Genomic DNA, 27448 nt, shown 5'->3' on the forward strand with positions numbered 1-27448 from the left:
CAGTTGGACATTACCATCTAGTGATATGTGCATTAAGTATTATTGCACAATACTACAATTGTTCCTTGCTCATATTTTACATTTTAAATGTATAAAAGAACCTGTCCAATTTTGGAATACCATGTGTCTACTGTGTATGTACTCTAACTGGAACGATTAAGCAGATGACAATTATGAAACCAAGCAGAAAGTAATAATTTTCCTTTTATTTCCCTTTATCAACTGTATAGTGCAATCTTGAGAACAGTAACTTTGTAGATAAGCATTCTGATTGCCTTAAACAAGTACTGCAAAACTTTCTTAAACAAAAGACATTTCTGAGGCCACATTTTTATAGCTTGCCTTTTCCCTAGAACACCACAATACTTTCAGGATCTTTATTTATCTACATAATTTAAATGACCTAATTAAATGTTCTGTCAAGTTTCAAAATAAATGCAGTCCCACAAGAAAATAGATTGGGCTTGTCAACAGGGAAATGCTGGTTTGCTTTTAAAACTTGCCACTGTAAAACTTGCCAATTCCCTTTTCCAGGAATTGTCTCATGCACATGACATATTTCTGAGCAAATGGAAGACAGAATGCACCTATACCCTGATCTTGACTATTTGGAATAGAAAAACTGACCAAATTGTTAAAAGTGCATACGTGTGCCCCATTTCAAACCAATTCACAATTTTCCCTTCCTGTGGGGTCATCCTCAAGTACAACTAAAATAGCATGAGGTGTTGAGGAAGAGGAGAAGTGATACTAGTTTGGAGCAGTTAGTAAAGAAAATGTCAACATCCCATACCCTACTCTTCTCAGGATTCAGTTACTCACTGTAACTAAGCCTCAAGATTTGTTCCAAAGAAACTTGTTCTGAACAAACATGCTTAGAATTGGCCCCTAAATACAGATAGGTACAGATTCCTTAAATCTCCCATTTTTGCATTTTAGGGCCTTATTTGGTGCCTGTAACAGTCTCTTTGCAGATTGGTCCTTTTCTATTTAGTTATTTACTAATGCAGGCTTGTAGTATTCATGATTCATCAAAAAATGCACATTTTTGTGACATGCCTGAGAAAGGAAAGAGCTAGCTCATACGTGTGCACTGAAGGTTCCAGTGCAAAGATGTTTCAGTGATCTCAAGGGCAAAAGCGGAAAACTGATTTATGCACGCTTGGGAAGAAAGCTCAATTCCTTTTTAATACAGAATTGTGCAATACTAGAGCAATGTTTGTTGCTTTTAAATCTTATACACAGCACTTCAGTTTTCAGCTACAGTACATTCATGCCATGCTGCTGTATACAAAGCTCCTCCTCCTGACTGAAAAATAAAATGGAACTTCTCAATCCAGACCCTAGACTTTCAAATTGGACAACAAAGCAGTGTCCAAGCAAACTGAATGCTCATCAAAGTGTATTTGTGTTCAGAGGGAGAGAACTACAAGTCTTCCCCTGTTGCTGAAGGCAGTCCTCCAGTGTTGTCGAAGGCTTTCATGGCCGGAATCACTGGGCTGCTGCGAGTTTTTTGGGCATGTACTGGAACAAGGCCATGCAGCCCAAAGAAACTCACAGCAACCCAGTCCTCCAGTGTTACAAACATAAGGCAGAGTTGTGAATACAGAGACAGAATGGAAAGAAGTACATCTTGCCCAAGATTCCATACAGGAGTAAAGTGGGAAAGAAAAATGATGCTTTGAAACTTGCATTCTCCTCTGGTTGATCTTTCTTGACTTTGCAAGTTCCAGTTCAGCTGGATCACAAGAAGTAGTAGCATCTAAAGCACATAAGCAGATGGCCCCATCTACCTTCCAGTACAGGTACCCTTATTCTAAGCACCGACACTTGGCCCACTTTCGGAATTGCTTTATGGAAGAATGCCCTACATTTTAAGATCAAACTGATTACCACAGAGAATGATAATGGCACCCTTTGATCACAGCATACCATTTAAAGTAGCAAGTATTTGGAATCAGAAAATGCTGTGTCTTACAGTATTTTAAAAAGGAGTTTCCGATCAATTAAAATGACCAATACTACAGATGTGTTTGACAACTTTCCCTTTGAATTACAGCTGGGGAAATCCTTAGTGATCCAATGTATATATTTCTGCTCATTTCAGATCACCCTTGTTTAGTTAGCAGGTCAGAGGAAAAAATGCAAGAGGTGCATTCAGTTTCTTCCTTGTTTCTGCAATGTTTCTGTACAGCCTTTTTAAACACCTACATTCTTTGATTTCACTGTTGTTTTCATTTTGTTTGCATGAGAGCAATGCAGAGTTCACTACGTGCTTTTCAGTTTTGTGCTCCTGGTGCCAGAATATCGCGATTTATTCATGATCATGATGAGTACAGCTACAAATCCCAGCAGACCTCCAAGAAGAGGAGGCCCACATGGACTGAATTCCTGGGCAATTCCTGAGATAAGAGGTGAAACTATACGTCCCACAGCTGACACAGACTGACCAATGCCTATAAGCAGACCACTGGCCTCATTACCTCCCAGGGTCAGTTCAAGGTCAGTAATGCAAGTGCGGCCTACAGTGGTTGAAAAAGCTAAAAATGTGGACGATATGAAGACCGCCCATACACTTTCATACAACGAATATAGCATCAGGAGCACACAAGTGAGAAGAGTGGACCGCAGGAGGATGGCATAGGTATTGTGCCGATACAGTCTTGTGATTGGTCCAAGCAGAAAGCCAGCAGCGACTCCAAGCGCACTGCTGTAGCTTATGAGGTAGCCAGTCAGTTTAGGCTTCAACCCAAACCTCTCTTCAAGTGCCAAGACAAAATTGCTGTGGTACAGCATCACGGCAACAGACATCAGCAGCCGTACCAGAAAAACATCCCACATATCAGACCTTGCAATGCTTCCAAGTCTCTTGAGCACAGATACAACTTGAGTCCAAGAAGATTCAGCTGGAGGGCTGTACTTTGCAGCATGATGAGATAAGGACTGGAGATGCAGGCTGTGTTTAACCTCTGTGGAAAGCATGTCTCTTGTCTTATTAATGGTGACCCATTCGTTTCCATGGGTCTTTGTTTCATGTTGCAGCACCATCCAGAAAACTCCTGCAAAGATAATGGAGTGAACAATCACAGCGTTTTGAATTAATTTCTGGAAGTAAAGAAGTATTCTGGAATAAACACCAGCCTCACATAGGCCCTCACATATATAGGGCTATATAAATGGGAGTTAATGCAAAGCTGGTGCTTTGAACTGAACTATGCCTGTCTCAAGAGAGGAAGACCCATTTTCACACAAGAAGGCATAATAATAGGCCTGGGCTGTGGCGCAGGCGGGAGAACAAGCCAGCTGCAACGAATCACTCTGACCAGGAGGTCATGAGTTCGAGGCCCGCTCGGAGCCTATGTTTGTCTTGTCTTTGTTCTATGTTAAAAGGCATTGAATGTTTGCCTATATGTGTAATGTGATCCGCCCTGAGTCCCCTTCGGGGTGAGAAGGGCGGAATATAAATGCTGTAAATAAATAAATAAATAAATAAATAACATTACCTTAACTACCAGTTGATATGCAATTCAAAAAATCAAAGTAATAATTTATGAACCAATAGAAAGAAAGAAAACAGGATGTGGCTGAAGTGAGGAATGAGAGAAAACCAAGTAGAAGTAATCCAAAATTGCAATCCTTAGTGAGGCGAGGCTAGGTACAGGTAGATCCAGATCTACCGGTAGACACCTGCATGATTTACACAGATTATCAGATTTACTGATTTCTAATTGTCTAACAGCAGCAGAACAAATGCCTCTCATTTTTCTCTTTCCTGAATTAAGAGTCCGTCAATTAACACTTCAGCAGTTCTCATATGTTTGGCTTCATTAATTTTCCCCCCATGCTATAAAGATTCAAAATGCATAAACATTTGGGTTGGGGATTGCCCACTTAGCTGGCCTTAGCTGGCCTTGGTTTAGAAATGCTGTACATTGTTTGCATATAAATAATAAAAGCATTGTGAATATAATGAAGTAATACACAGCTTTAAAAACTTGACAGAGCAACACATACATACCAGCATTCAAGATGAAGATGGAGGCACAGATAAACGCCGTCAAGTGAAAACCACCCTCTAGCTCTGTAAGGTAGCCTCCAACAGGAGGTCCCAAGATGAAGCCAAAATTGGAGGCTGCATTGAAATGTCCTATTACTAAGAGGCGCTGCCTCTCAGGAACTAAATCAGAGATGAGAACTTTTGAAATAGAGTGTGTATGCTTGAAAATACCTAAAAATGAACAAGAAAGGTATTTAGGAATTCAATCCAAATTACAAAGACAGAGGTGGGTAGCTCTGTAGATGTTAGCCTGCAACTTCCACAATCCTTCATTACTACATATGCTGCCTTGGGCTAATAGTTCAACATCAATTACAAGGGCTACATGTTGTCCACTCATTGTAGAAGAAATGCTGAGGACTAAAGATGGGCACCTTCAGCAAGTTGGGTGGACATTTTTCTGCCCAGGATTCTCTAGGCGCTGCTCAGAAACGTCAAAACAGGGAAACACTTTGAATGGTGACACTTGAACCACAGGAAGCACAATTGAGATGGTCTAGACCAGTAGATGTTTTGGCCTTCAATTCCCAGAAAACCTAACAGCTGGTAAACTGGCTGGGATTTCTGGGAGTTGTAAGCCAAAACATTTGGGGACCCACAAGTTGACAACCACTGATCTAGATATTCACTGCTGGTGAAAAATGTGTACTTTGGGTCTTAAAGCCCTTGTAAGTTATTTGAAACTGTTTCTCCTATAAAGGAAGTCAGAGGGAATTGAGGGCCATAAAAAGAGCCCGGAACATGTCTATGGTCCAAAAGTCACATTTTGCCATGAACAGAAATGAGGAGTTTAAAAAATACAGTATGTAATCACTACAAAATTCAAATGGTATGATCTTTGGAAACCTGCATTCACCATAATCCTCCACCCAGCAGGGGAAGGCAGCTGTAGTTTAAGAATGGAGGAAAGCATTGACCAGACTGTGATTCAGACAATGCCAACAACAGTATTGACCAACAGATATCTGAAAACCACTATGGTCCAGAGGAAATGTGTGCATGGAGCAAGCAATATTGAGGTTCTCTCCCACAATCTCCTTTATTTCCCATTGTATACTGTATAATTGCCCCTGAGAAAGATTTCTGTCTTTCTATTTGACAGTACTGGTAAATAGCTCAGTACACAAATAGACAACAAATAAATACTATTTTTATGAAATGATATTGACAGAGGGTCTCTTATAGCCTGCAATGCCCTTGCAGCAGGATGTGAGACAGCTTTGTGAACTCATTGGTCAGACTGCACATCTATCTCACTCTACTGCTTTGTATTAGCAAAATTATTGTGGGTTGTTCCAAAGTCTCCTGGATGACCAGCGTTTTGAGGTTTGCAGAAACCAACATTTCCAATAATTTTATATTGTACAACCATGATATATACATATATGCATGTTCATAATCAGTTCATATTTGTTATTATGTAGCTTCTCGATGACCTTTTGACACAAGCAATGAACTGCTATGGATATAAATCCAATGCAAAATATAAAATATCACCTTTGCCATGCTAGCTGGGGGATTCTGGAAGTAAAGTCTGAAAAACTAACTTTTCCAAGTTCCAATCTGTTTCCCATTGTTGCACCTTTTATGATAAGAACAGGCACAATTTAATTTAAGAATACAATGTATAGCAGAATTATATCTTATATTTTCTATTGTAAAAACATTGGTATTAAACATGTTTAACTTTTGCTGGATGCACAATACATCTATTCAGAATTGTTGTTTCTCTGAACTAAACAAACTGATTTATAATTCCTCTTATCACATTAATGATTGACTGAGCTTGAGTCTAAATAGGCAAATTACTACTTACCCACAAAAATGCGAGCAACAGCAAACAGGAAAACATTAGTGGACATACTAAGCACAAAATAACCTAATGCACTGAAGAGAATGCAGACAAGTAGGCAATATGGTCTTCCTACTACATCACTCCAAGATCCCTACAGAAGACACAGAATCAATGAGTTCAGTAAATCAGCATAAAAAGTTTATAAATAATAATAATAATAATAATAATAATAATAATAATAACAAAACTGAACTGTTTGTTGGAAATGAAAGCTATGGACTTGTCAACATCAGAAGCGGAATTTTCCAGGGTGACTCATTGTCCCCTCTGCTTTTCATTATTGCCATGATCCCTCTGTCAACAATCTTACAAAAAACAAATCTCGGCTATCAAACATCTAAGAAATCTCACAAAATTTCGCATCTGATGTACATGGATGACCTGAAGCTGTATGGGAAAACAGAAACTGAAATCCAGTCTCTGACTAACACTGTCCGAATTTTTAGCACGGATATCAGCATGGAAGTTGGTTTGGACAAATGTTCGACAGTGGCATTGAAGAAGGGAAAAATCATTGAAAGTGAGGGCATAAATATGCCTAATGGCCAAACAATAAAGTGTCATCAACCAGAGGCCTATAAATATCTGGGCATATTACAGCTGGACAACATCAAGCATGAACATGTGAAAACTCTGGTCAGCAAAGAATACACACAAAGGGTCAGAAAAATTCTCAAAAGCAAGCTCAATGAAGGCAACACCATCAAGGCCAAAAAAACCCCTGGGCCATACCTGTCATAAGATATACTGCTGGCATCATAAACTGGACACAGGTGGAACTGGACAATTTGGACAGAAAAACAAGAAAACTCATGACCATTCATCATTCACTGCACCCCCGCAGTGATGTTGACTGGCTACATCTGCCTAGAAGATCAGGGGGCAGAGGACTCTTACAAGTAAAACAAGCAGTCATCAAAGAAGAAAATGCCCTGGCAGAATATGTAAAGCAAAGTGAAGAACCTGCTTTGATTGACGTCAAAAATCAGAAACTCCTCAAAACACAGCAAAAAATCAGTACAAGAAAACCGCGCTACAAACTAGAGCTGACAGCTGGCATAACAAAACATTGCATGGAAAGTTCCTTGACAAAATTGAAGGAAAAGCTGATAAGGAGAAGACCTGGCTATGGCTCACGATTGGGACCCTGAAGAAGGAGACAGAAGGCCTGATCCTTGCAGCCCAGGAGCAAGCCATCAGAACAAATGCAATTAAGGCCAAGATCGAAAAATCAGCTGATGACCCAAAATGCAGACTGTGCAAGGAAGCTGACGAAACCATTGATCATATCCTCAGCTGCTGTAAGAAAATCGCACAGACAGACTACAAACAGAGGCACAACTATGTGGCCCAAATGATTCATTGGAACTTATGCCTCAAGTACCACCTCCCAGCAGTAAAGAACTGGTGGGATCACAAACCTGCAAAAGTATTGGAGAATGAGCACGCAAAGATACTGTGGGACTTCCGAATCCAGACTGACAAAGTTCTGGAACACAACACACCAGACATCACAGTTGTGGAAATGAAAAAGGTTTGGGTCATTGATGTTGCCATCCCAGGCGACAGTCGCATTGATGAAAAACAACAGGAAAAACTCAGCTGCTATCCGGACCTCAAGATTGAACTTCCCTCCAGCTATCGCCCAGTTTCGAACCTCTCGTTCCTGGGCAAGGTGATTGAGAGGGCAGTAGCGGAGCAGTTGCAACAGTTCCTAGACAACACAGCCGGGTTAGATCCCTTCCAGTCCGGCTTTCGTGCGGGGCACGGGACAGAGACTGTGCTGGTCTCCATCACAGATCACCTTTGATGCCAGCTTGATCAGGGCGGGTCAGTGCTGCTCGTGTTATTGGACCTCACTGCAGCATTTGACACAGTCGATCACAATCTTCTGACCCACCGCCTTGCCGTTGTTGGAGTCAGGGGAACAGCTTTAAATTGGCTGGCCTCCTTTCTTCACAACCGTGGACAGCGAGTGGAGAGGGGAGGCCTGGTCTCTGAAAGGTCCCCTCTACTTTGTGGGGTACTTCAAGGGGCCATTCTCTCCCCTCTGTTGTTTAACATCTATATGCGACCACTTGCTCAGCTGGTACGAGATTTCGGGCTCGAGTGTTATCAATATGCTGATGACACTCAGCTTGTGTTAAAGATGGAAGGCCGACCGAATTCTGTACCCGACTGTTTTCATCAGTGCCTCAAGGCCATTATTGGGTGGTTGCGTTCCAGTAGGTTGAGGGTGAATCCAGCAAAGACGGAGATCCTATGGCTGGGCCGACCGGGCAGTGGGGATATCCAGTTGCCAATCCTGGATAGCGAAGCGCTACGCCCGTCTGCACTAGTAAAGAGTCTGGGAGTCCTCTTGGACCCTTCACTGACGATGGAGGCCCAGGTCTCTGCTGTTAGCAAAACCGCCTTTTTTCATCTTCGGCAGGCTAGATGGCTAGCCCCCTATCTGTCTAGGGACAACCTGGCTATGGTGATCCAGGCTACGATCATCTCGAGACTGGACTACTGTAATGCCCTTTACATCGGCCTTCCTGTGATCCAGAAGCTCAAATTGGTGCAAAATGCAGCTGCCCGGCTCCTTGCGGGAGTCCCGATGAGATGCCACATAACACCAATCTTACGGCAGCTGCACTGGTTACCAATTGAGCACCGGATCACTTTCAAAGTGATGGTACTTACCTTTAAGGCCTTACATGGTCTAGGGCCGATGTACCTGAGGGATCGCCTCACTCCCTACAAACCCCAGAGATCCCTCCGTTCTGAGGACCAAGACCTGTTCGAAGTCCCCAGTTTTAAGGCCTTGCGTCTAACAGCAACTAGACACAGAGCCTTTGCAGTAGTGGCGTCATCTCTCTGGAACACTTTGCCACCTGAAGTCCGTGCCTTGCGGGACTTGTTGGTTTTCCGCAGGGCATGTAAGACACACCTGTTTCGGCAGGCCTTTGAGTTCTGTTAGATGTTTTAAAAGGTGCTTTTAGGATGTTTTTAAGATATTTTAAAGATGTTTTAAAGATGTTTAAAGATGTTTTTAAATTGTTGATTTTAGCTGGGTCTTGTAAGCCGCCCCGAGCCCTAGGGGAGTGGCAGCATATAAGTTTGAAAAATAAATAAATAAATAAAAGACTCCGGCAGAAACCAGTACAGGTGGTCCCGGTGGTGATGGGCACATTGGGTGCTGCGCCAAAAGATCTCAGCCGGCATTTGAAAACAACAGACATTGACAAAATTACGATCTGCCAACTGCAAAAGGCCACCCTACTGGGATCTGCGCGCATCATATGAAAATACATCACACAGTCCTAGACACTTGGGAAGTGTTCGACTTGTGATTTTGTGATACGAAATCCAGCATATCTATCTTGTTTGCTGTGTCATAATAAAATAATAATAATATTTATACTAATTGAATCTCAAAGGGGATTCAAAGCAGCTTAACATAAAAACATTAGCACACAATTTAGAATATACTAATATGCAAAAATTGAAACAGAATTAAATATAAACAGTGTTTAAAAAATTCAGTTAAAAACCATTAAAACATATTCAAAGCATATTCAAAGTTAGGTAAAGGTAAAGGTTTTCCCCTAACATTAAGTCTAGACGTGTCTGACTCTGGGGGTTGGTGCTCATCTCCATTTCTAAGCCGAAAAGCCAGTGTTGTTTGTAGACACCTCCAAGGTCATGTGGCTGACATGACTGCATGGAGCACTGTTCCCTTCTCACCGGAGCGGTACCTAATGATTTACATTTGCTAATAGTGGGAACTCACCCTGCTCCTCGGATTTGAATGGCCGACCTTTCGGTCAGCAAGGTCAGCAGCTCAGCGGTTTAACCCTCTGCATCACAAGGGACTCCATATTCAAGGTTAAACCACTGTAAACATTTAGGGAGTTCACTCAAGATTTAGTTATGCTTAGCATTGATCAACTAAATCCACAGGACTTCACTTAGTCATGACCAATTTGTCTCAGTGATTGTAGCATGCACTGAAATCAGTGAGACAAATTGGTCATGAGTAACAAGTCCTGTGAGACATACTCTACTGGTGCTTCTAGGAGCCCACTGAGACCATAACCTGGGAGTAACCTCTTCCTAGATGCACCTGCACTTTTGCTTTCCCTGTGTTGGGAAAGTAGCAATGTTGGCTCCAGTTGGGGCGATGAGTGGCACATATAGCTGACTGCACACTTGACCAAGGCTTGAAGGATCTGGCTGATGTTGAGACTCCGCTAGCTCCCAAGTTTCTTCAGTTGGGGAGTGAGTCTGGTTTTTACACACCTTACTAAATTGAGCGGGACTGCAAACATGAAGGATCTCATCACATAAATCTTAGATCTTGTTTCTGAGACCCTTTGCCTATAGTTGCCTATGGGGTCTATCACATGATGCCATGTAGTCAAATGTAGGCAAAGAGTGTCAGGAATGGAATATAAGGAACACGGTATTGAAATAATGTTTTTTTCACTCTGCACACATTAGAGATACAGCGTCAGCTACAGTATGCAACTTGTCAGCTGTGCCTGTGACGTCTCCTTGGGAGTTGCTTTTGCTGATCCTCTACGGAGACAGCTGCCATTACACTTGCAGTGGTTGCTGGGAACAGACCCCCAGTAAGCCTCTAAACTAATGGATGATTTTCTTTTCTGGTTCTTTTAAAAAAACATTGAAACTGCACAATTTTGCAGTTTCTTCATACCAAGAGACTGGTATTTTTCTAAAATCATGGCAAAGCAGGCATGGGGGTGGGGGAAATGCTAATTGGCTGCTTGGTTAAAAAAAAAAACCCCTGCATAGCTGTGCAAAATTTGCAGGAAAAAAAAAAAGAGAGAGAGAGAGAGAGAGGAGGAGGAGGAAATGACAGGGATGTCGGAGGGCTTAGGATGGAGTGGGAGGAGCAAAACTGTCAACTGTGTGATGATTCACAGCACGTTGTTTCTAAAGGTTGGGTAAACAGAAAAGGGTGTGATGGGCTCCTGTGTGCATCCCGTATGCATCTAGCCATATGCATTGCATACAGAAGTACCGTTTACCACTTTGTGCAGAATGCGGTATGAAGTGAGGCTTCTATGTTCCTATGAACAATAGCATAGGGCAGCAGCCGAGGCTGCGGCAAACTATACTTTCATTTTAATCAGAATTTGTATTATCATCATCATTGTCATCATCATCATTACTATTATTAACTTTATTTATCCCCCTCCTTTCTTTCCAGGGGGCTCAAGGCGGCAAACAATCCCAACTTAGTTAATAATAAGCACAGTACAAAAGTTAAAAAAAATTACATAATAACAGTATGGTAAAAACAGATTAAAATACAATAAATACTCTTAAAATAGCCTTTAGAATGCATATCACTTTTTCTCAAAGATTCCCTAATAAGGATATTTTTGCATTTTGAACTCAGCAATACTGTATCATCTGATAACACAAACTTACCACTAATGTGCTGGAAAAGAGTTGCAGTATTCCATATAAAGATCCTAAAAGCAAGAGAAACATTGAAAATCAAATATTAGTAATTTTTGGAGCAAATTTTTGTAATACATTTTCAGTAGTGGCAAAGCAAATAATCTCTGACTTCAACTCTGACTGGTTCTCAAACATTTCTGGCCGGATAAATCCTTTAAAACTGAATAACTAGGAACAAATTCATTCTTTAGCATGGTCTTGTGGAAAAGAGATGGGAAAAGTGATGTGAGCAATTCAGAACTTGGAATTAGGATGTTACACATAGTACTGTCACTTGTAATGTGTTACTTTGGGGGTATTGAAAGGACCTTAGTTGAATGCTTAGTTTGGGTGTTTCTTTGTGAATATGAGCAACGTTTATTTATTATTTCATTTTTTTTATTTATGGGGGCCTTTTAAAGTGAATAAAAATGTAAGAGTAATATGTTAATAACTTATGACATATGAGTAATGTTACTTGTGTTTTCTAAATAATTACTTTTAAAAGAAGTAGCACTAATTGTACTTCTTTCAAATGCTGTAATAATGTTCCAATAACATTTTCAAGTTTTGAAATAATTTACTGACAGAAATTGGAATCTGATATTTTTTCCAGTACTTGGGATGCAATGAGAGGAAGATGGGGTTTCCCTAGTGGACACATTTACTTTGAACACAAATTTACTTTGAATGTTCTGTATCAGAAACTAGTGATGAGGTCTATCCAATACAATTTTTGAATCAACCTCCCAAATAACTAAACCGAATGCTAAGTTGACCAAAAACTGATTCATAACCCTTTTGATACTAATGCTGGAGAGTGGTCCCTGGTCAATTGGTCCCTGGTCAAATAAAGGTTGGGAACCACTGATTTAGACAGATTTGTTAACTGAGGACAAAGGTAATGCCACAGCTGATCTGAAGAACGTAGTTTCTATTCTACAAATGCAATACATACAGAAGGAAAGAAATATGCACATCTGAACACCAAATCTGTCAGAACTTCAGGTATGCAAGCTATGAAATGTCACTATCCGCAGCCCACAAATTACAAACAAGATAGGTTCTGTAGGCTTGTTCAAGTTATATTTGTATGTAAATCAGAACAGGTACATTTTTAAGTATTACTCCATACACACACACACACACACAAGCTCTGTATAACATAGGGAAGGGTTACACTCCTGTGGGGTTTGTTTTGCTATCTGTGCCCCTGTTCAGAAGATTTCACCTCACTTTCTGTCCCTGTGATAATTGGATTTTGAAAAATGTGGCTTGTTGTGCAAACAAGGATTGGGGATAAAGCTTCAGTTGAGACACTTTTCTCATGAAACCTCTTTCAGGAGTGAATTTCCCTTCCTAGATTTCTCTCACTTCCTGTTGTCTCACCCATTCTTAACTATGAGTTATTTATAAGTCAGATGTTTGTTACTCGAAGACTGCTTGTATACGAAAATGGTGAAGAACTGAAACAGCAAAATCTCATTTTTTGTTAATTGTAGCTATTAATTTTGATTTTATAAACAAACCCCTGATGGCGCAGCAGGTTAAACTACTGAGCTGCTGTATTGCTGACCAAAAGATTGGTGGTTCAAATCCGGGCAGCTGGATGAGCTCCCAATGTTAGCCCCAGCTTCTGCAAACCTAGCAGTTTGAAACATGCAAATGTGAGATCAATAGGTACCGCTTTAGTGGGAAGTTAACAGCACTCCATGCAGTCATGTCAGCCACATGACCTTTGAGGCGTCTATGGACAAAGCCAGCTCTTTGGCTTAGAAATGGAGATGAGCACCAACCCCCAGTTTTGTACACGACTAGACTTAATGTCAGGGGAAAACCTTTACTTTTACCTTAAACAAGCTAGGAAACATTAGACATTTTGAAATAATTTTTAGTCTGAAAAGTGGAGAGATGAAGAGTTATGTTCCTGTTGTAACAGACTACAGCATTTCTGTGATGCTCAGATAAGAGCAGACTCTCCTCTTGTATCAACCTTATTGGTTGTGTTTTGGGCTCAAAGGAAGGACAAGAACTCCATCCCCCCTCCATCAAGCCATCCAGGCCCCTTCAACGCTGCCCTATATCCCAGGATCTGATCCCAGATTATCTGATTTAAACTGGATTATATGCATCTCCACTGTCAGATCCTGGGATATAGGGCAGTGTGGAAGGGGCCTCACTGCTTCGCATAAACTGCCAAGCTAGTGCTTACATGCAAAGTTGCATGTATTGACCAGAATTTTCCACCATTTGCTTATAATGGAAGTTGACATGCTCACCTACCACTCCTGTAACTGTTGGGCTCACTCCTAAAGACTTGACATGAAGACTTAATAAGGGGACAACCATACTGACTCCAAAGAAATCCTGCAAGAGACAATACAAAATTGCTGGAGGTTAGATATACTGAGAATAAAGGATTTAAAGTAATAATTTGATTTCCTCCACCTGCTGCTATGTTGCAATTTTAAAAAGAAAATTTCAGAGCTCCAATTTCATGGGCTTATGATTCATAAACCAAGGTTTCTCATATGTAACAGTATGCTGGGAAATCACTGCAACTTGTCGTTTACGTCATCTGCCACTGTGTTTAATGTAAAGGGCCTGCCTCTAGTATGCAAACAAAGACCCATTCTGAGAATAAAGCCAGACCTACGTATTTAGAGTCAACCATCCACAGATCCAAACATCCATTGTTTGAATATAGATAAAGATATATAGATATGAATCCAAACAAGCCTTGATTGTGCCATTTTATATAAGGAATACCATTTTATTATGCCGTTGTACATAATGAGGCCTGAACATTCATTGATTTTGATATCCCTGGGAGCTCCTGGAACCAAATCCCAGTAGACACAAAGGGCCTACTGTACGTACTGAATGAAGACTGTACATTCGGCTGTTAGGAAATGTGGGAGTTGAAGTCCAAAACACCTGGAGGGCCGAAGTTTGCCTATGCCTGATCTACATTGTAGAATGAATGCAGTTTGATACCCCTTTACCACAATGGCTCAATGCTAAGGGGTGATGAGATTTGAAGTTTGGTGAGGCACAAACACTCTTTTACAGAAAAGGCTAAAGACCTTGCACAACTTACAGTTCCTATGATTCTATAGCACTGAGCTATGGAAATTAATTCTACCATGTGTTATTAATTATAGTTATTAATTAATTCTACTTTTTTAGTTATCTTTGACTATCTGCCTTCAACTGCTGTTTTCTTTCTTTATAACTTAAGTCTCACAACAGGAGTGTTCATTTGCATTTGACTCCGCAAAAAGTGATTCTTCTATATGAAGCTCTGTAGAGGGGATGACTTAAAACAGGTATGGTAAAGAAAATGTGGTGTAGTGATTACAAAGGTGCTCAAAGACCCTCCAGCACAGCCACAGAAATTCAGTAGAAAACATTTTGGTACATCACATATTCTTAGCCTAATAGGAACGTAATGGCAAATGGCCCTGAATATTATTAGTATTATATTCAACTTCTTCTCTCTCAAAGGAGATTGAAAGCAAATAAATACAGCCCAGAAAACACCATGATGGGATTGCCATAAATTGGAGTTGATATGAAGACACATACTGTAGAGTCTCACTTATCCAAGCTAAATGGGCTGGCAGAAGCTTGAATAAGCGAATATCTTGGATAATAAGGAGGGATTAAGGAAAAGCCTATTAAACATCAAATTAGGTTATGATTTTACAAATTAAGCACCAAAACATCATGTTTTACAACAAATTTGACAGAAAAAGCAGTTCAATATGCAGTAATGTTATGTATTGTATTTACGAATTTATCACCAAAATATCACAATATATTGAAAATATTGACTACAAAAAATGGCTTGGATAATCCAGAAACTTGGATAAGCGAGGCTTGGATAAGTGAGACTCTACTGTACTAACAAAAGCATGCATATGCATACTGAGGCTGGATCTACACTGCCACATAAAATCCAGATTATCTGCTTTGAACTAGATTATATGGCAAAGTTGACTCATTTAATCCAATTCAAAGCAGATAATCTTAATTATCTTCTTTATAATATGAATTTTATGGTTGTGTAGATCCATCATAAGATGAATGCAGTCACACTGTATTTCTTAGAGCGCATATTCAACAATAATGCACAAACACACCCATCGGAGATAAGATAAGTGATAGTATGGCAGCAAGATACAAATGTATTTTATATGAGAAAACCTGGGTTCTCGCTTGTACTTGGTTGTGGTTTTGGCAATTAGTTATTGCACAAAAAGGAAGAGCTTTTATTGACAAAGAAAAGGGGGGGGGGGAGAGGAAGTGTGGCAGAAGTAGTGAGGTTTTGAATAGAAGGACTGGCACTGGTTTGACTCCAGAAACTTGATTAAGCAGCTGATTATAAAAATGGCCCTCGTCTTGACATAATATTGGAAGTGAAAGCCCATCTGCAAATTGTCTCCAAATGATTATCATCATCTTGAGTTATATCCTACCGCAAAAGGTTTGGAAAATGTCTCCCTGCCTTGAAAATGTTTGCTTTCCTATCAAGACTTTAAGAGTCCAATTGTGTCAGGGCGCATCTACTCTATGTAGTGTGACACCACTTTCACTGTCAGGGCTTGAGGCTATGGACTCCTGGGAGCTGAAGTTTTACAGAGTCTTTAGCCTTGATGTCAAAGAGTGCAGATGTTGCACCAAACTACAAATCCCAAGACTCTATAGCAGACACGGGCAAACTTCGGCCTTCCAGGTGCTTTAGACTTCAATTTGCACAATTCCTAACAGCCTCAGGCCCCTTCCTTTTCCCCCTCAGGCGCTTAAGATGAGGGGGCAGAGGTGGTTTTGCCACTTCTGCCCTCTGAAAAAAAATGGTACAGTAGAGTCTCACTTATCCAAGCTAAACGGGCCGGCAGAACCTTGGATAAGTGAATATGTTGGATAATAAGGAGGGATTAAGGAAAAGCCCATTAAACATCAAATTAGGTTATGAATTTACAAATTAAGCGCCAAAACATCACGTTATACAACAAATTTGACAGAAAAAGTAGTTCAATACGCAGTAATGTTATGTTGTAATTACTGTATTTACGAATTTAGCACCAAAATATCATGATATATTGAAAACATTGACTACAAAAATGCCTTGGATAATCCAGAACCCTGGATAAGCGACTCTTGGATAAGTGAGACTCTACTATATTGGTTGGTGGTCAGAGCCTAAGTCCCATCCAAATCCCCTTTAAGTCCTAAAAAACAACAACAAATTAATTAATACTAGCAGCCAGTCTTTGAGAGGGTGCAGCTACACTGTAGAATGAATGCAGTTGGAACTGCCAAGGCTCAATGGCATGGGATCATGGGAGTTGTGGTTTTGCAAGGTGTGAAGCTTTCTCTGCCTCGCCAAACTACAGCTCCCATGGTGGCACAGCATTGAGCCATGTCCGGCTCCAGTGCTGTCAAAGTGCCTTCATTCCCCAATAGCGACGCAGCTGGAGCGCCCCGCTTTCCCTCCGCTGCTCACCAGGAAGCCCACGGCGCACAAGCAAAGCACGAACCGGGCGGGCCAAGCAGCTCCCGCCGCCGCCGCCTGAACCCTTTCCATTCCGGCAGGAGGAGGAGGAGGAGGGATCGGCGGGGCTGGCTCCTTGCTGGGCCTCCCATTCTTCATACGGAGGCCGAGGAAGGGAGCGAAGGGGCGCCGAGGAAGGGAACCAAGAGCCGCAGCGCCGGCCCCGGAAGGGAAGCAAAGCAAAGCAGCCCGAGAGAGGGCGAAGTCCCCCGCGCCTGCGCAGTGTGGCCTCAATGGGAGGGAAAGGCACGAAAGGAAACCCCCCTGGCCTTTAGACTTGCGTGGCTCCTCTCCGCCCTACCTGCCTGCCAGGGGGTGCATCTGCGATGTAGAGTTAATCCAGTTTGACACCACTTTAACTGCCATTATGGCTCAGTGCTATGGAACCACAGGTTGCCTGAGTTGTCCTTTCTTTTGAAACATAAGCATGCATGCTCATTTTAGATTCTGATTTCTTGGTGAGGGCCTCAAAATTGCAGGTGTGCTCAAATGTAGCACGTTTTTTGTACTATCTAAATATGCTATTTATTACAGATGAGTTTTTCTTACAAAAACACTCATTTTGCATAGACACCATTCTTTATTTATTATTTATTTGCTATATTTATACCCCGCTCTTCTCAGCCCCGAAGGGGACTCAAGAGCAGCTTACAGATTATAGCAAAATTCAATGCCGCATTATACAACAAATAATACATATAACATATCAGATTATTAAACAATTAAAACATATAAATGCAATAAAACAATAAAACGGGGCCCTGGTGGCACAGTGTGTTAAAGCACTGAGCTGCTGAACTTGCGGACCAAAAGGTCCCAGGTTCAAATTCCGGGAGTGGAATGAGCGCCCACTGAGCCCCAGCTCCTGCCAACCTAGCAGTTCAAAAAGATGCAAATGTGAGTAGATCAATAGGTACCGCTCCAGCAGGAAGGTAACGGCGCTCCATGCAATCATGTCGGCCACATGACCTTGGAGGTGTCTACAGACAACGCCGGCTCTTCGGCTTAGAGATGAGCACCAACCCCCAGAGTCAGACATGACTGGACTTAACGTCAGGGGGAACCTTTCCCTTTATCAGATTATGAAACAATTAAAACATATAAATGCAATAAAACAGATTGAAACATAGTTTTAATGGAACAGATGTTCCGTCAGGGGAGGAATGAGACACAAAACTGGGGTCACAGTGGCAGCGTTTACTCGAGAGGGCCCAGGTGAATCAAGAGCCATGGCCGGAAGAAACAAATGCTGGTATCTCTGTGCTGACCCCAGGATGCCGAAATGGAGGCTGGCCAAGATGGAGTCTGGCAGCACCTAGCGGCCGAGTGAGTCCCCAGGAACTGAGCCTCTGGAGCAGCAGGTGTTGCTTGCTGGCCTGGCTTTGCAGAGTCAGGGCCTCAGTTCTGCCAGGAGGGAGTCCCAGAAGCTGAGCCAGGGGCAGCAAGGGAAACAGACACTGTCCCTTCCCTCAAAGCCCCTGGTGATGGTACCTCCACTTCTTGCTTTTGGCACCATGGAGATGGGACCAAGGTCTAAACTATGAAATAAATTTCTATTCCAAATAAACCTTATACACATAGCCTGAAGGTCATCTTATACACAATCTTTTAATTTCATGCATGAAATAAAGTTTTTTATTTTTTTAAAAAATCCACATTATCTGTTTTGAACCGGATTACATGAGTCTACACTACCATATAATCCAGTTCAAAGGCAGACAATCTGGATTTGATATGGCTGTGTAGAAGAAGCCTGACTTCCTGGTTGTAAGCCATGATTTTTCGACTCTCCTTTAAGGCGACTTTGGGTGCATCTACACCAGGCATGGGCAAACTTCGGCCCTCCAGATATTTTGGACTTCAACTCCCACAATTCCTACCAGCCGGTAAACTGGCTGGGATTTCTGGGAGTTGAAGTCCAAAACACCTGGAGGGCCGAAGTTTGCCCATGCCCGATCTACACACTGTAGATCAATGCAGCTTGACATTATTTTAACTGCTGTGGCTCAAATGCTATGGAATCAAGGTGGTTTTACATGCTCTTTAGCCTTCTCTGCCAAATAGTGTTGGTGCCGCACCAAGCTACAGATTTAAAGTTTGTCCTCTTGCACTCAGGTAGACCATTTTGGATTTCTGGATAAGGGAGACCAGTACTGATTTCAGTTGATCTCACTATGTGTTTTTCTGTAAGATTAGCGTATTGTCCCTGTTCAGAATTTATATGATGCATGCACAGCACATTCAGGATTTTTGAGACATGTCTCTCATTTCTAGAGGAGAGAGCTTTCTAATCCTTAAATACAGGATATCACTTATAATAAAGGACACATGCCAGATCTATAGATGTTCTTCTATAAGTGTCCTAAAACAGATGGAAGGCCACATTGGACTGGATGGCCCATGTGGTCTCTAAAATTCCTTTCCTTCAACTTTTTTGGGCATGTCCTCATTTTCAGAGCTAAAATTTCTGTGGTTTACCAGTGGGTAGGGAGCAGAGCATGGTTGGTCAATTGAGATTAAATTTTGTTGAATTCAGCTGCTATAAGAAGACTCTCCCTCCCCTCTATGACTTCCCCTCACATATTTATACATGCCTATCATGTCTCCTCTCAGCTTTCTCTTCTGCAGGCTAAACATGCTCAGTTCTTTCAGCCACTCTTCATAGGGCTTGTTCTCCAGACCCTTGATCATTTTAGTCACTCTCCTTTGGACACATTCCAGCTTGTCAACATCTCCCTTTAATTGTGGTGCCCAGTGTGATTCCAGGTGTGTTTTGACCAAGGCATAATAAAGGGGTAGCATGACTTCCCTGGATCTAGACACTATATTCCTATTTATGCAGGCCAAAATCCCATTGGCTTTTTCCCCCTCCACATCACATTGTTTATTTATTTATTTATTTGCGACATTTGTATCCCGCCCTTCTCACCCCAAAGGGGACTCAGGGCGGCTTACAAGTTATATGTACATACAATATATTATATTATTAGCATAGTACAATATAAGCATTATATATTACTAGATTGTACTATACCGCTGTATTGCAATTATTATTATTAATATTACATGTAATATATAATATATAATACTAGCTGTGCCCGGCCACGCGTTGCTGTGGCTTAGTCTGGTGGTGTTGGTCAGTCTACATTAGGTTGTATTTATGCTGTGACCTCCACCCTTCTTTATGCTCACATTAGTAGTAGTATTTGAAGTCTGTTACCTTCTTCAATTTTCGTGTTGATTGATAATTGCTTGAGATCCCTGTTGTCTTTGGTTTGTTGTTAATTGTAATGTCTGATTCTGGTGAGTGCGGTTTATATTTTTATTGTGGTACAATAGTCTTTTTTTTTTGCCTGTGTAGGTGTTTATTATTATTGTTGTTGTAGTGGTCATGAAAGTTGGATAAGTTAGATGCTACTGTATTGTTTTTTGGAGGCCCAGTGTAGCACTGACTGGCCTCTCAGCCTCAGTGCCTGGCTGTTTCTTGCCTGCGATGGTGTTGATTCTTACTGTTGTTGTTATTGTTATTATTGTAATTGTTTTTTTGGAGGCCAAGTGTGAATGTAGGGATTGGGGAGGTGGATGAGTTGTGTTGTCAAATTTTGTATTTGTTATAGTCACAATGCGTTGTTGTAAGTATTGTGGGTCCGGATTGTGGTTTTGTGGTGTGGTTGTGTTGTTACAACTGAGAGGCAAGGCTTTTGTGTTGTGTTGTCAAGTTTTGTATTTCTAGGGCGATTAGTTGTATGCCAAGTTTTGTATTTCTGGGGCGTTTAGTTGTGTTGTTATAGTCACTATGCATTGTTGTGGGTTTTGTGCGTCCGGATTGTGATTTTGTGGTGTGGTTGTGTTGTTACAATCGGGAGGGAATGCTTTTGTGTTGTGTTGCCAAGTTTCGTATTTTTGGGGCGTTTAGTTGTGTTGTTATAGTCATGATGCGTTGTTGTGAGTTTTGTACGTCCGGATTGTGGTTTTGTGTTGTGGTTGTGTTCTTACAACTGGGAGGCAAGGCTTTTGCGTTGTGTTGTCAAATTTTGTATTTCTGGGGTGTTTAGTTGTGTTATAGTCATGATGCATTGTTGTGAGTTTTGTGGGTACAGATTGTGGTTTTGTGGTGTGGTTGTGTTGTTACAACCAGGAGAAAAGGCTTTTGTGTTGTGTTGTCAAGTTTTGTATTTCTGGGGCGTTTAGTTGTGTGCCAAGTTTCGTATTTCTGGGGCGTTTAGTTGTGTTGTTATAGTCACGATGCATTGTTGTGAGTTTTGTGGGTCCAGATTGTGGTTTTGTGGTGTGGCTGTGTTGTTACAACTGGGAGGCAAGGCTTTTGCGTTGTGTTATTAAGTTTTATATTTTGGGGCGTTTAGTTGTGTGCCAAGTTTTGTATTTCTGGGGCATTTAGTTGTGTTGTTATAGTCACGATGTGTTGTTGTGAGTGTTATGGGTCTGGATTGTGGTTTTGTGGTGTGGTTGTGTTGTTACAACCTGGAGGGAAGGCTTTTGCGTTGTGTTGCCAAGTTTCGTATTTCTGGGGCGTTTAGTTGTGTTGTTATAGTCACGATGCGTTGTTGTGAGTTTTGTGGATCCTGTGTGGTTTTGTGGTGTGGTTGTGTTGTTACAACTGGGAGGCAAGGCTTTTGCATTGTGTTGGCAAGTTTTGTACTTCTGGGGCGTTTAGTTGTGTTGTTATCGCATGATGCGTTGTTGTGAGTTTTGTGGGTCTGGATTGTGGTTTTGTGGTGTGGTTGTGTTGTTGTAACCTGGAGGCAAGCCTTTTGCATTGTGTTGCCAAATTTCGTATTTCTGGGATGTTTAGTTTTGTTGTTATAGTCACTGCGCAAACAACTTTATCATTTTATATATATAGATGGCTCATGTTTAACTTCTTATTCACAAAGACTCCAAGATCTTTTCCACATGTACAGCTGTCGAGCCAAGCATCCCCCCATTCTGTATCTTTGCATTTCATTCTTAGCTATGAGTAGTTTGTAAGTCAGATGTTTGTAATTTGGGGGCTGCCTGTATATACCGTATACATATACATATAGTCTGAAAGTATATATATAGCCTGAAGGTAATTTTATAATGTAGGTTGAGCATCCCTTACTTGGAATTCCAGAATCTGAAATAATGCAAAATCTGATATCATCCATGTTGAAATTATGATATCCTTGCTTTCTGGTTCTTCAATATATATAAATTTTGTTTCATACACAGAATCAATTAAAATATTGTATACAAAATTGCCTTTAGGCATTCATAGTAAAGCTGTAGTAGCATTGTAGTAACATTGAGCAACCATGTGAAATGTAGTTTTTACAAACTTAAGATAATTGCTCTAAAAGTTGAATTAGTCAGGAAGATTCTGAAAAGCATATTAAGCATATCCGTTGGGACAGAGCTAACAGAACAACACTTAGTAATGTATTTTTAAACCAAGGCCTTATAATCTGCCATATAATCCACATTATCAAAGCAGATAATCCACATTATTTTATTTGAACTGGATTATATGAGTCTACACTGCTATACACTGCAGAACACATGCAAGGTACATGCAAGATCAATAAAGGAAGTTGTCAGTATAATGCATGAACACTTCAATTTCTCAATCTACCAGGAAAAAAATGGCATACTAGAGTACTTCATACATTTACACATAGGCAAGTCTTAGTATGGTAAGAGGTACGTTTTACTATGTTCCATGTAACTAAACACAAGACTCTTTTCATAGACTCATGGAAACATAGACTTGGAAGAGAGCATGACGACGATCCAATCCCGCCCCTCTGCCATACAGGAATACTCTCTATAGACAGAGCCATAACATGTCATGTATCAAACTAAGAGCCAGTGAAACGTACAGATTTTTTAATAGCAAAGATAAATTTTGCCCAGAAATTTATGCATTAAACAAAATGATTGTATGAGTGAATCAATAATTATTTCTGCAAGACTTGAGGCCAGAGCTGTTCAGGGGCTTGATTGTCCTGTGGGGTCCCGCAAGGTTCTATTCTGTCTCCAATGCTTTTTAACATCTACATGAAACCGCTGGGAGAGGTCATCCGGAGTTTTGGAGTTGGGTGCCATCTCTATGCAGATGATGCTCAACTCTACTACTCCTTTCCACCAAACTCCAAGGAAGCCCCTCAGATCCTTGACCGGTGCCTGGCCACTGTGATGGACTGGATGAGGATGAATAAGCTGAAACTTAATCCTGACAAGACAGAGGTCCTCCAGGTCAGTCGTGCGGCTGATCAGGGCATAGGGTGGCAACCTGCACTAGACGGGGTCGCACTCCCCCTTAAGACGCAGGTCCGCAGTTTGGGGGTCCTCCTGGACTCAGCGCTGATGCTTGATTGTCAGGTGTTGGCAGTGGCCAGGAAGGCCTTCGCACAGTTAAAGCTTGTGCACCAGCTGCGACCATACCTCGTGAAGTCTGACTTGGCCATGGTGGTCCATGCCTTAGTCACCTCCAGGTTTGATTACTGCACTGCACTCTATGTGGGGCTGCCCTTGAAGACGGTTTGGAAACTTCAGTTGGTTCAGAGATCAGCAGCCAGATAAATAACAGGAGCTAGTTACAAACCAGCCAAACATTCATATCACCAGAAATCCCACTTAAAAGAGGATTTGGGGCTGATCAACATAGAAGTTGGTAAGATCCAGTTATCCAGACCTCAAAGCCAGGGCAATATGGCTCAGACATGTCTCAAAACTGTCTATCACATTTTGAGGAGAAAACAAAAGGGGCTTCATGATATAATTTTTATAAAATGTTTTTTTAAAATGAACTAACAGTGCAATGCTACACAGGAATTAGAACATTTTTAGACTGTAAACAACTTTTCACTGTTTTAACATTTGCAGTGGTTTAAACTGATTTTATTATATACGGTAACTGGTTAAATAATGACATACCTATTCAAAAGAAAGCTGAATTCAGTGAGGCTCACTTGTCAGAAGTTGAGAATAATACTGGGGACTAAAGTAGTTTAAAAAGGCAAAGAGGCAAAATATAAAAGTGACGCTTCTCCCCACAATTTCTTACTCTGTCAATCAGGGCAGAAGAAGAAGGAAAGAGGATAACAATCCACTTTACTTAAACTTACTGTTACTCACTTCCAAAGAGACTTTGGAGCAGTGTGTTTGTTTTAGATCTTAGAATGCATCTATACTGTAGTATTAATGCAGTTTGACACCACTTTATCTGCCATGTCTCAATGCTATGGAAATGTGGGAGTTGTAGTTTGGCGAGGCACCAACACTATTTGGCAGTTAAAGTAATATCAGACTGTATTATCTCTACAGTGAAGATGCACCCTAAGTCTGAGACCCCAGCTGCATTATATGGTCAGTGTAGACTCTATAATGCAGTTTAACCGCATTGAACTGCATTATATGAGGCCCCATCTACACTGTTATATAATGCAGTTTGAAACTGCATTATCTGATGACTGTAGATTTATATAATGCAGTTTAACAGCATTAAACTGCATTATATGAATCAACACTGACAATATCATACAGTTTCAGATTGTGTTATATGGCATTGTAGATAGGGCCTGAATTCTAAAAGAGCTAGCCAAGGTGCTGAAACCTGTGCATCCATCCTGAAAAAAATCCTGTACATTGGATAGCTCTATTAAAGATTGGATTAAAACTGGAGCGGATTCACTGCACACTGATTTGGGAGCTGCTTTCACTGCCATGTTGTATAGGATTGCACTTTAAATGGAACTTTGTGGTACCACCAATAAGGCCAGTAATTGATTGATTACACAGAGAGATCCAGAACATTATTAGCCGCTGCATGTGTGACTGTCTGTCTCAGTCAGTCAGTGAATGAGATCTACACATTTTAAGAAATAATATAGTATCTTCATAGTATGATTTCTGTCCTCAGCCCTGTGTCTGTGCTTTGTGAGTGTGTCTGTGTGGAGGGTAAGCATTCCATGCCTGCTTATGGAGGGGGACCGCAGGCTTGCACTAGGAATGGCCAGCCAGTGCTGGACATTGAAACCCAACCTCTGCTGATTAACAAGGGCATGCAGTAACTTCATCCCCTTCCACGTCAGTTGATGCACCAAGTGCAACAATATTTCAAGTCAATATCCAGCTAAGGGAAGGTCAGCTATTTGTGGTTGGCCACACCTACTGAGGGAAGTACTGTAAGGCTCTTCTATGGGGTCTCTGAAAATAGAAGTCCCTGTCTATTTGTTAGGTTGCACTTTAACGAGACACATATCACACAACAGCAAGTGGAAAAACCCACAGAGATAATTTTATATGCAATATTTTAAATCATTAGTCTTTTCCTAAGAGAACTTCCAGGCCTGTGTTGTAATCCTTTGCTATTTTTCTTGTGGAGATTCCACTCACAACCCTTTCTTGAAAATACGCTGTTTTGGAAATCCAAACCAAATCAGCAATGAAACTGAGTGTTGGGATATTTTTTGGAGGCTTATTTGGGGCTCTTGGAATTTTGCTCTTTTTGGTTGCCTTTGGAACAGACTATTGGCTTCTTGCTACAGAAGTTGGAAGGTGTTCAGAAAGTCTGAATGACACAGCGGTTAGTATGTATTTTTATTCCTATGAATGGCATCTCAAAGTACCATCACAAGTCGTTTATTTATTCCTCATCTAGAAATATCATCCATAAATATTGAGCACTCCGTTATGATGTGTACTTCATCTACATTTCTTTAATACATGGATGATTAATTCTGATTTGATCAGATACAGTCAGAAATAGCACAGGTGAAAAGGAGATATTGTGACTCCTTTTATAAATGTATTGCTTTTGCCTTCTTTCTTTGAATTTATTAATTTGGTTGAATAGTAATCTCCATTTTTATTTTCCACAGGAAGAGAGAATTACTTTCCATCATGAAGGTTTCTTCTGGAGGTGCTGGTTTGATGGGAAGGTAGATGAGAATACTAACAGTATGTGGAAATTTTGGTATAGTAAGTATCCTTTTTTATAAGTCTAATTTTACTAAGAACAAATGTTCTTTTTAATACATGTTTTTTCTTGATAAATTATATTCACTTCAGAAATTCTATTTGTATGGGGGCATTTGTTTATTGAAGGTTTTAGGATTTAGTAGAATATTACTAAAAGTATACGGATACCTTTATAAATACAGTAGAGTCTCGTTTATCCAAACCTCGCTTATCCAACATTCTGTATTATCCAATGCAGTCTGGCTTTTAGTAGTCAATGTTTTTGTAATCAATGTTTTCAATACATTGTGATGTTTTGGTGCTAAATTCGTAAATACAGTAATTACTACATAATGTTACTATCTATTGAACTGCTTTTTCTGTCGATTTGTTGTAAAACATGATGTTTTGGTGCTTAATTTGTAAAATCATAACATAATTTGACGTTTAATAGGCTTTTCCTTAATCCCTCCTTATTATCCAACATTTTCGCTGATCCAACGTTCTGCTGGCCCGTTTAGGTTGGATAAGCGAGACTCTACTGTAACTGTTGGATAAGCGAGACTCTACTGTAAGGGAATATATTAAAGAGAAATAAAAATCAGCATACAGTGAGTCATAGACTAGTTTATGTTTGTTCATTAGTATTGTTCTTTTTGTATAGGTGTCTGTCTGTTTCATTATTATATTTATGTTTTATTGTCTGCAGTAAGCCTTTAATAGTAGAGTAATATTAGTAATATTAGTAATTTGTAGAATTCGTAGAATTTATTTATTTATTTATTTCATACATTTGTATCCTGTCCTTCTCACACACCCCCCCCAGGGGGAGGGAGGGGGGCTCAAGGCAGCTTCACACCTGGCAATCATTAGATGTCAAAACAACAATTATAGAAACAAATTACAATTAAAACAGATAATTAAAACATCAACTATAAAAACATCATTTTAAAAACATCATTTAAAAATTACACAAGTTTAGTTCATAGTACAGGGTCTGACCATTATCAGACACATAAATTGTTCTTATTATTATTGCTTTTGTTTTGCATGTATGTGTTTTGCATGTATGACTTAAAAGTATTCCCCTTCACCTCACAAAAAATCCAAAACAAAATCATTTTGCCATTTTATATAAAGGGATCTGAGTATTAGTGAACGTCGCTATTCACAGCAGTCTGTGTGTGTTCTGGAACCAACCTCCAGTGAAAACTGAATTCCTATTTTATAAGGATATAAATAGATCTGGGGATCTGCAGAGGGAAGGGGAAGACACCATTGTGTTGGAAGACAAACAGATTTTGAAGCAACACATAATGTCACCAGTCGCTATATTGCAATTATCCAGTCATATATTTAGACTGGATAGAATATGTTGGTTTGCACTATACCATGCATAAATTCTTTGCTCCTTGAACTTCAAAGAGCTGGCACCCTTGCACCAAATTGTTGGGCTTGTGCATGGCTTCCTCAGAACTTTGTGCTGAAGGAAGGCAGCCACTGGTGTGATTTGGCAAATGTCTTCAAGAGCCTGTGCGAATGCATTCTTCAAATGCTCACATAAGAATCCATGTAGTATTCT

The 27448-nt window shown here is 40.6% G+C and overlaps 2 protein-coding genes across 4 annotated transcripts in view; one reads left to right on the plus strand and one right to left on the minus strand.

The window, feature by feature from the left end:
* Positions 1 to 186: 186 nt before the first annotated feature.
* Positions 187 to 17128, minus strand: mfsd9 (major facilitator superfamily domain containing 9). The gene is made up of 6 exons (XM_003224285.3): positions 16876 to 17128; positions 13646 to 13733; positions 11355 to 11398; positions 5874 to 6003; positions 4019 to 4228; positions 187 to 3059 (listed from the first exon to the last, which is right to left on the minus strand). The coding sequence occupies exons 1-6, from the start codon at positions 17020 to 17022 to the stop codon at positions 2269 to 2271; spliced, it is 1410 nt and encodes a 469-aa protein (XP_003224333.2). The 5' UTR covers positions 17023 to 17128; the 3' UTR covers positions 187 to 2268.
* Positions 17129 to 25061: 7933 nt separating this feature from the next.
* The window catches only part of tmem182 (transmembrane protein 182), a 50492-nt gene continuing 48105 nt past the window's right edge, over positions 25062 to 27448 (plus strand). Inside the window, exons 1-2 of one of the 3 annotated variants that reach the window (XM_008116136.3) lie at positions 25062 to 25492; positions 25788 to 25887. In XM_008116136.3, the coding sequence (XP_008114343.1) occupies positions 25352 to 25492; positions 25788 to 25887 (241 nt within the window). In that variant the 5' untranslated portion in view covers positions 25062 to 25351. Of the gene's footprint in view, positions 25493 to 25549; positions 25681 to 25787; positions 25888 to 27448 lie in introns of those variants that run through there. The other 2 variants (XM_003224284.4, XM_062975398.1) reach the window with 2 other exon arrangements.

Source organism: Anolis carolinensis, chromosome 3 (genome assembly GCF_035594765.1).
Source record: "Anolis carolinensis isolate JA03-04 chromosome 3, rAnoCar3.1.pri, whole genome shotgun sequence".
Classification (NCBI taxonomy): domain Eukaryota; kingdom Metazoa; phylum Chordata; class Lepidosauria; order Squamata; family Dactyloidae; genus Anolis; species Anolis carolinensis.

Coding starts and splice junctions, on each gene's coding strand:
- mfsd9 (XM_003224285.3), bottom strand. CDS start 17,022: ATGAAGAATGGGAGGCCCAGCAAGGAGCCAGCCCCGCCGATCCCTCCT. Junction 11,399..13,645: donor AACAGTTACAGGAGTGGTAG/GTGAGCATGTCA, acceptor TCTTGCTTTTAG/GATCTTTATATGGAATACTG. Junction 3,060..4,018: donor CATCTTCATCTTGAATGCTG/GTATGTATGTGT, acceptor TTATCTTTGCAG/GAGTTTTCTGGATGGTGCTG.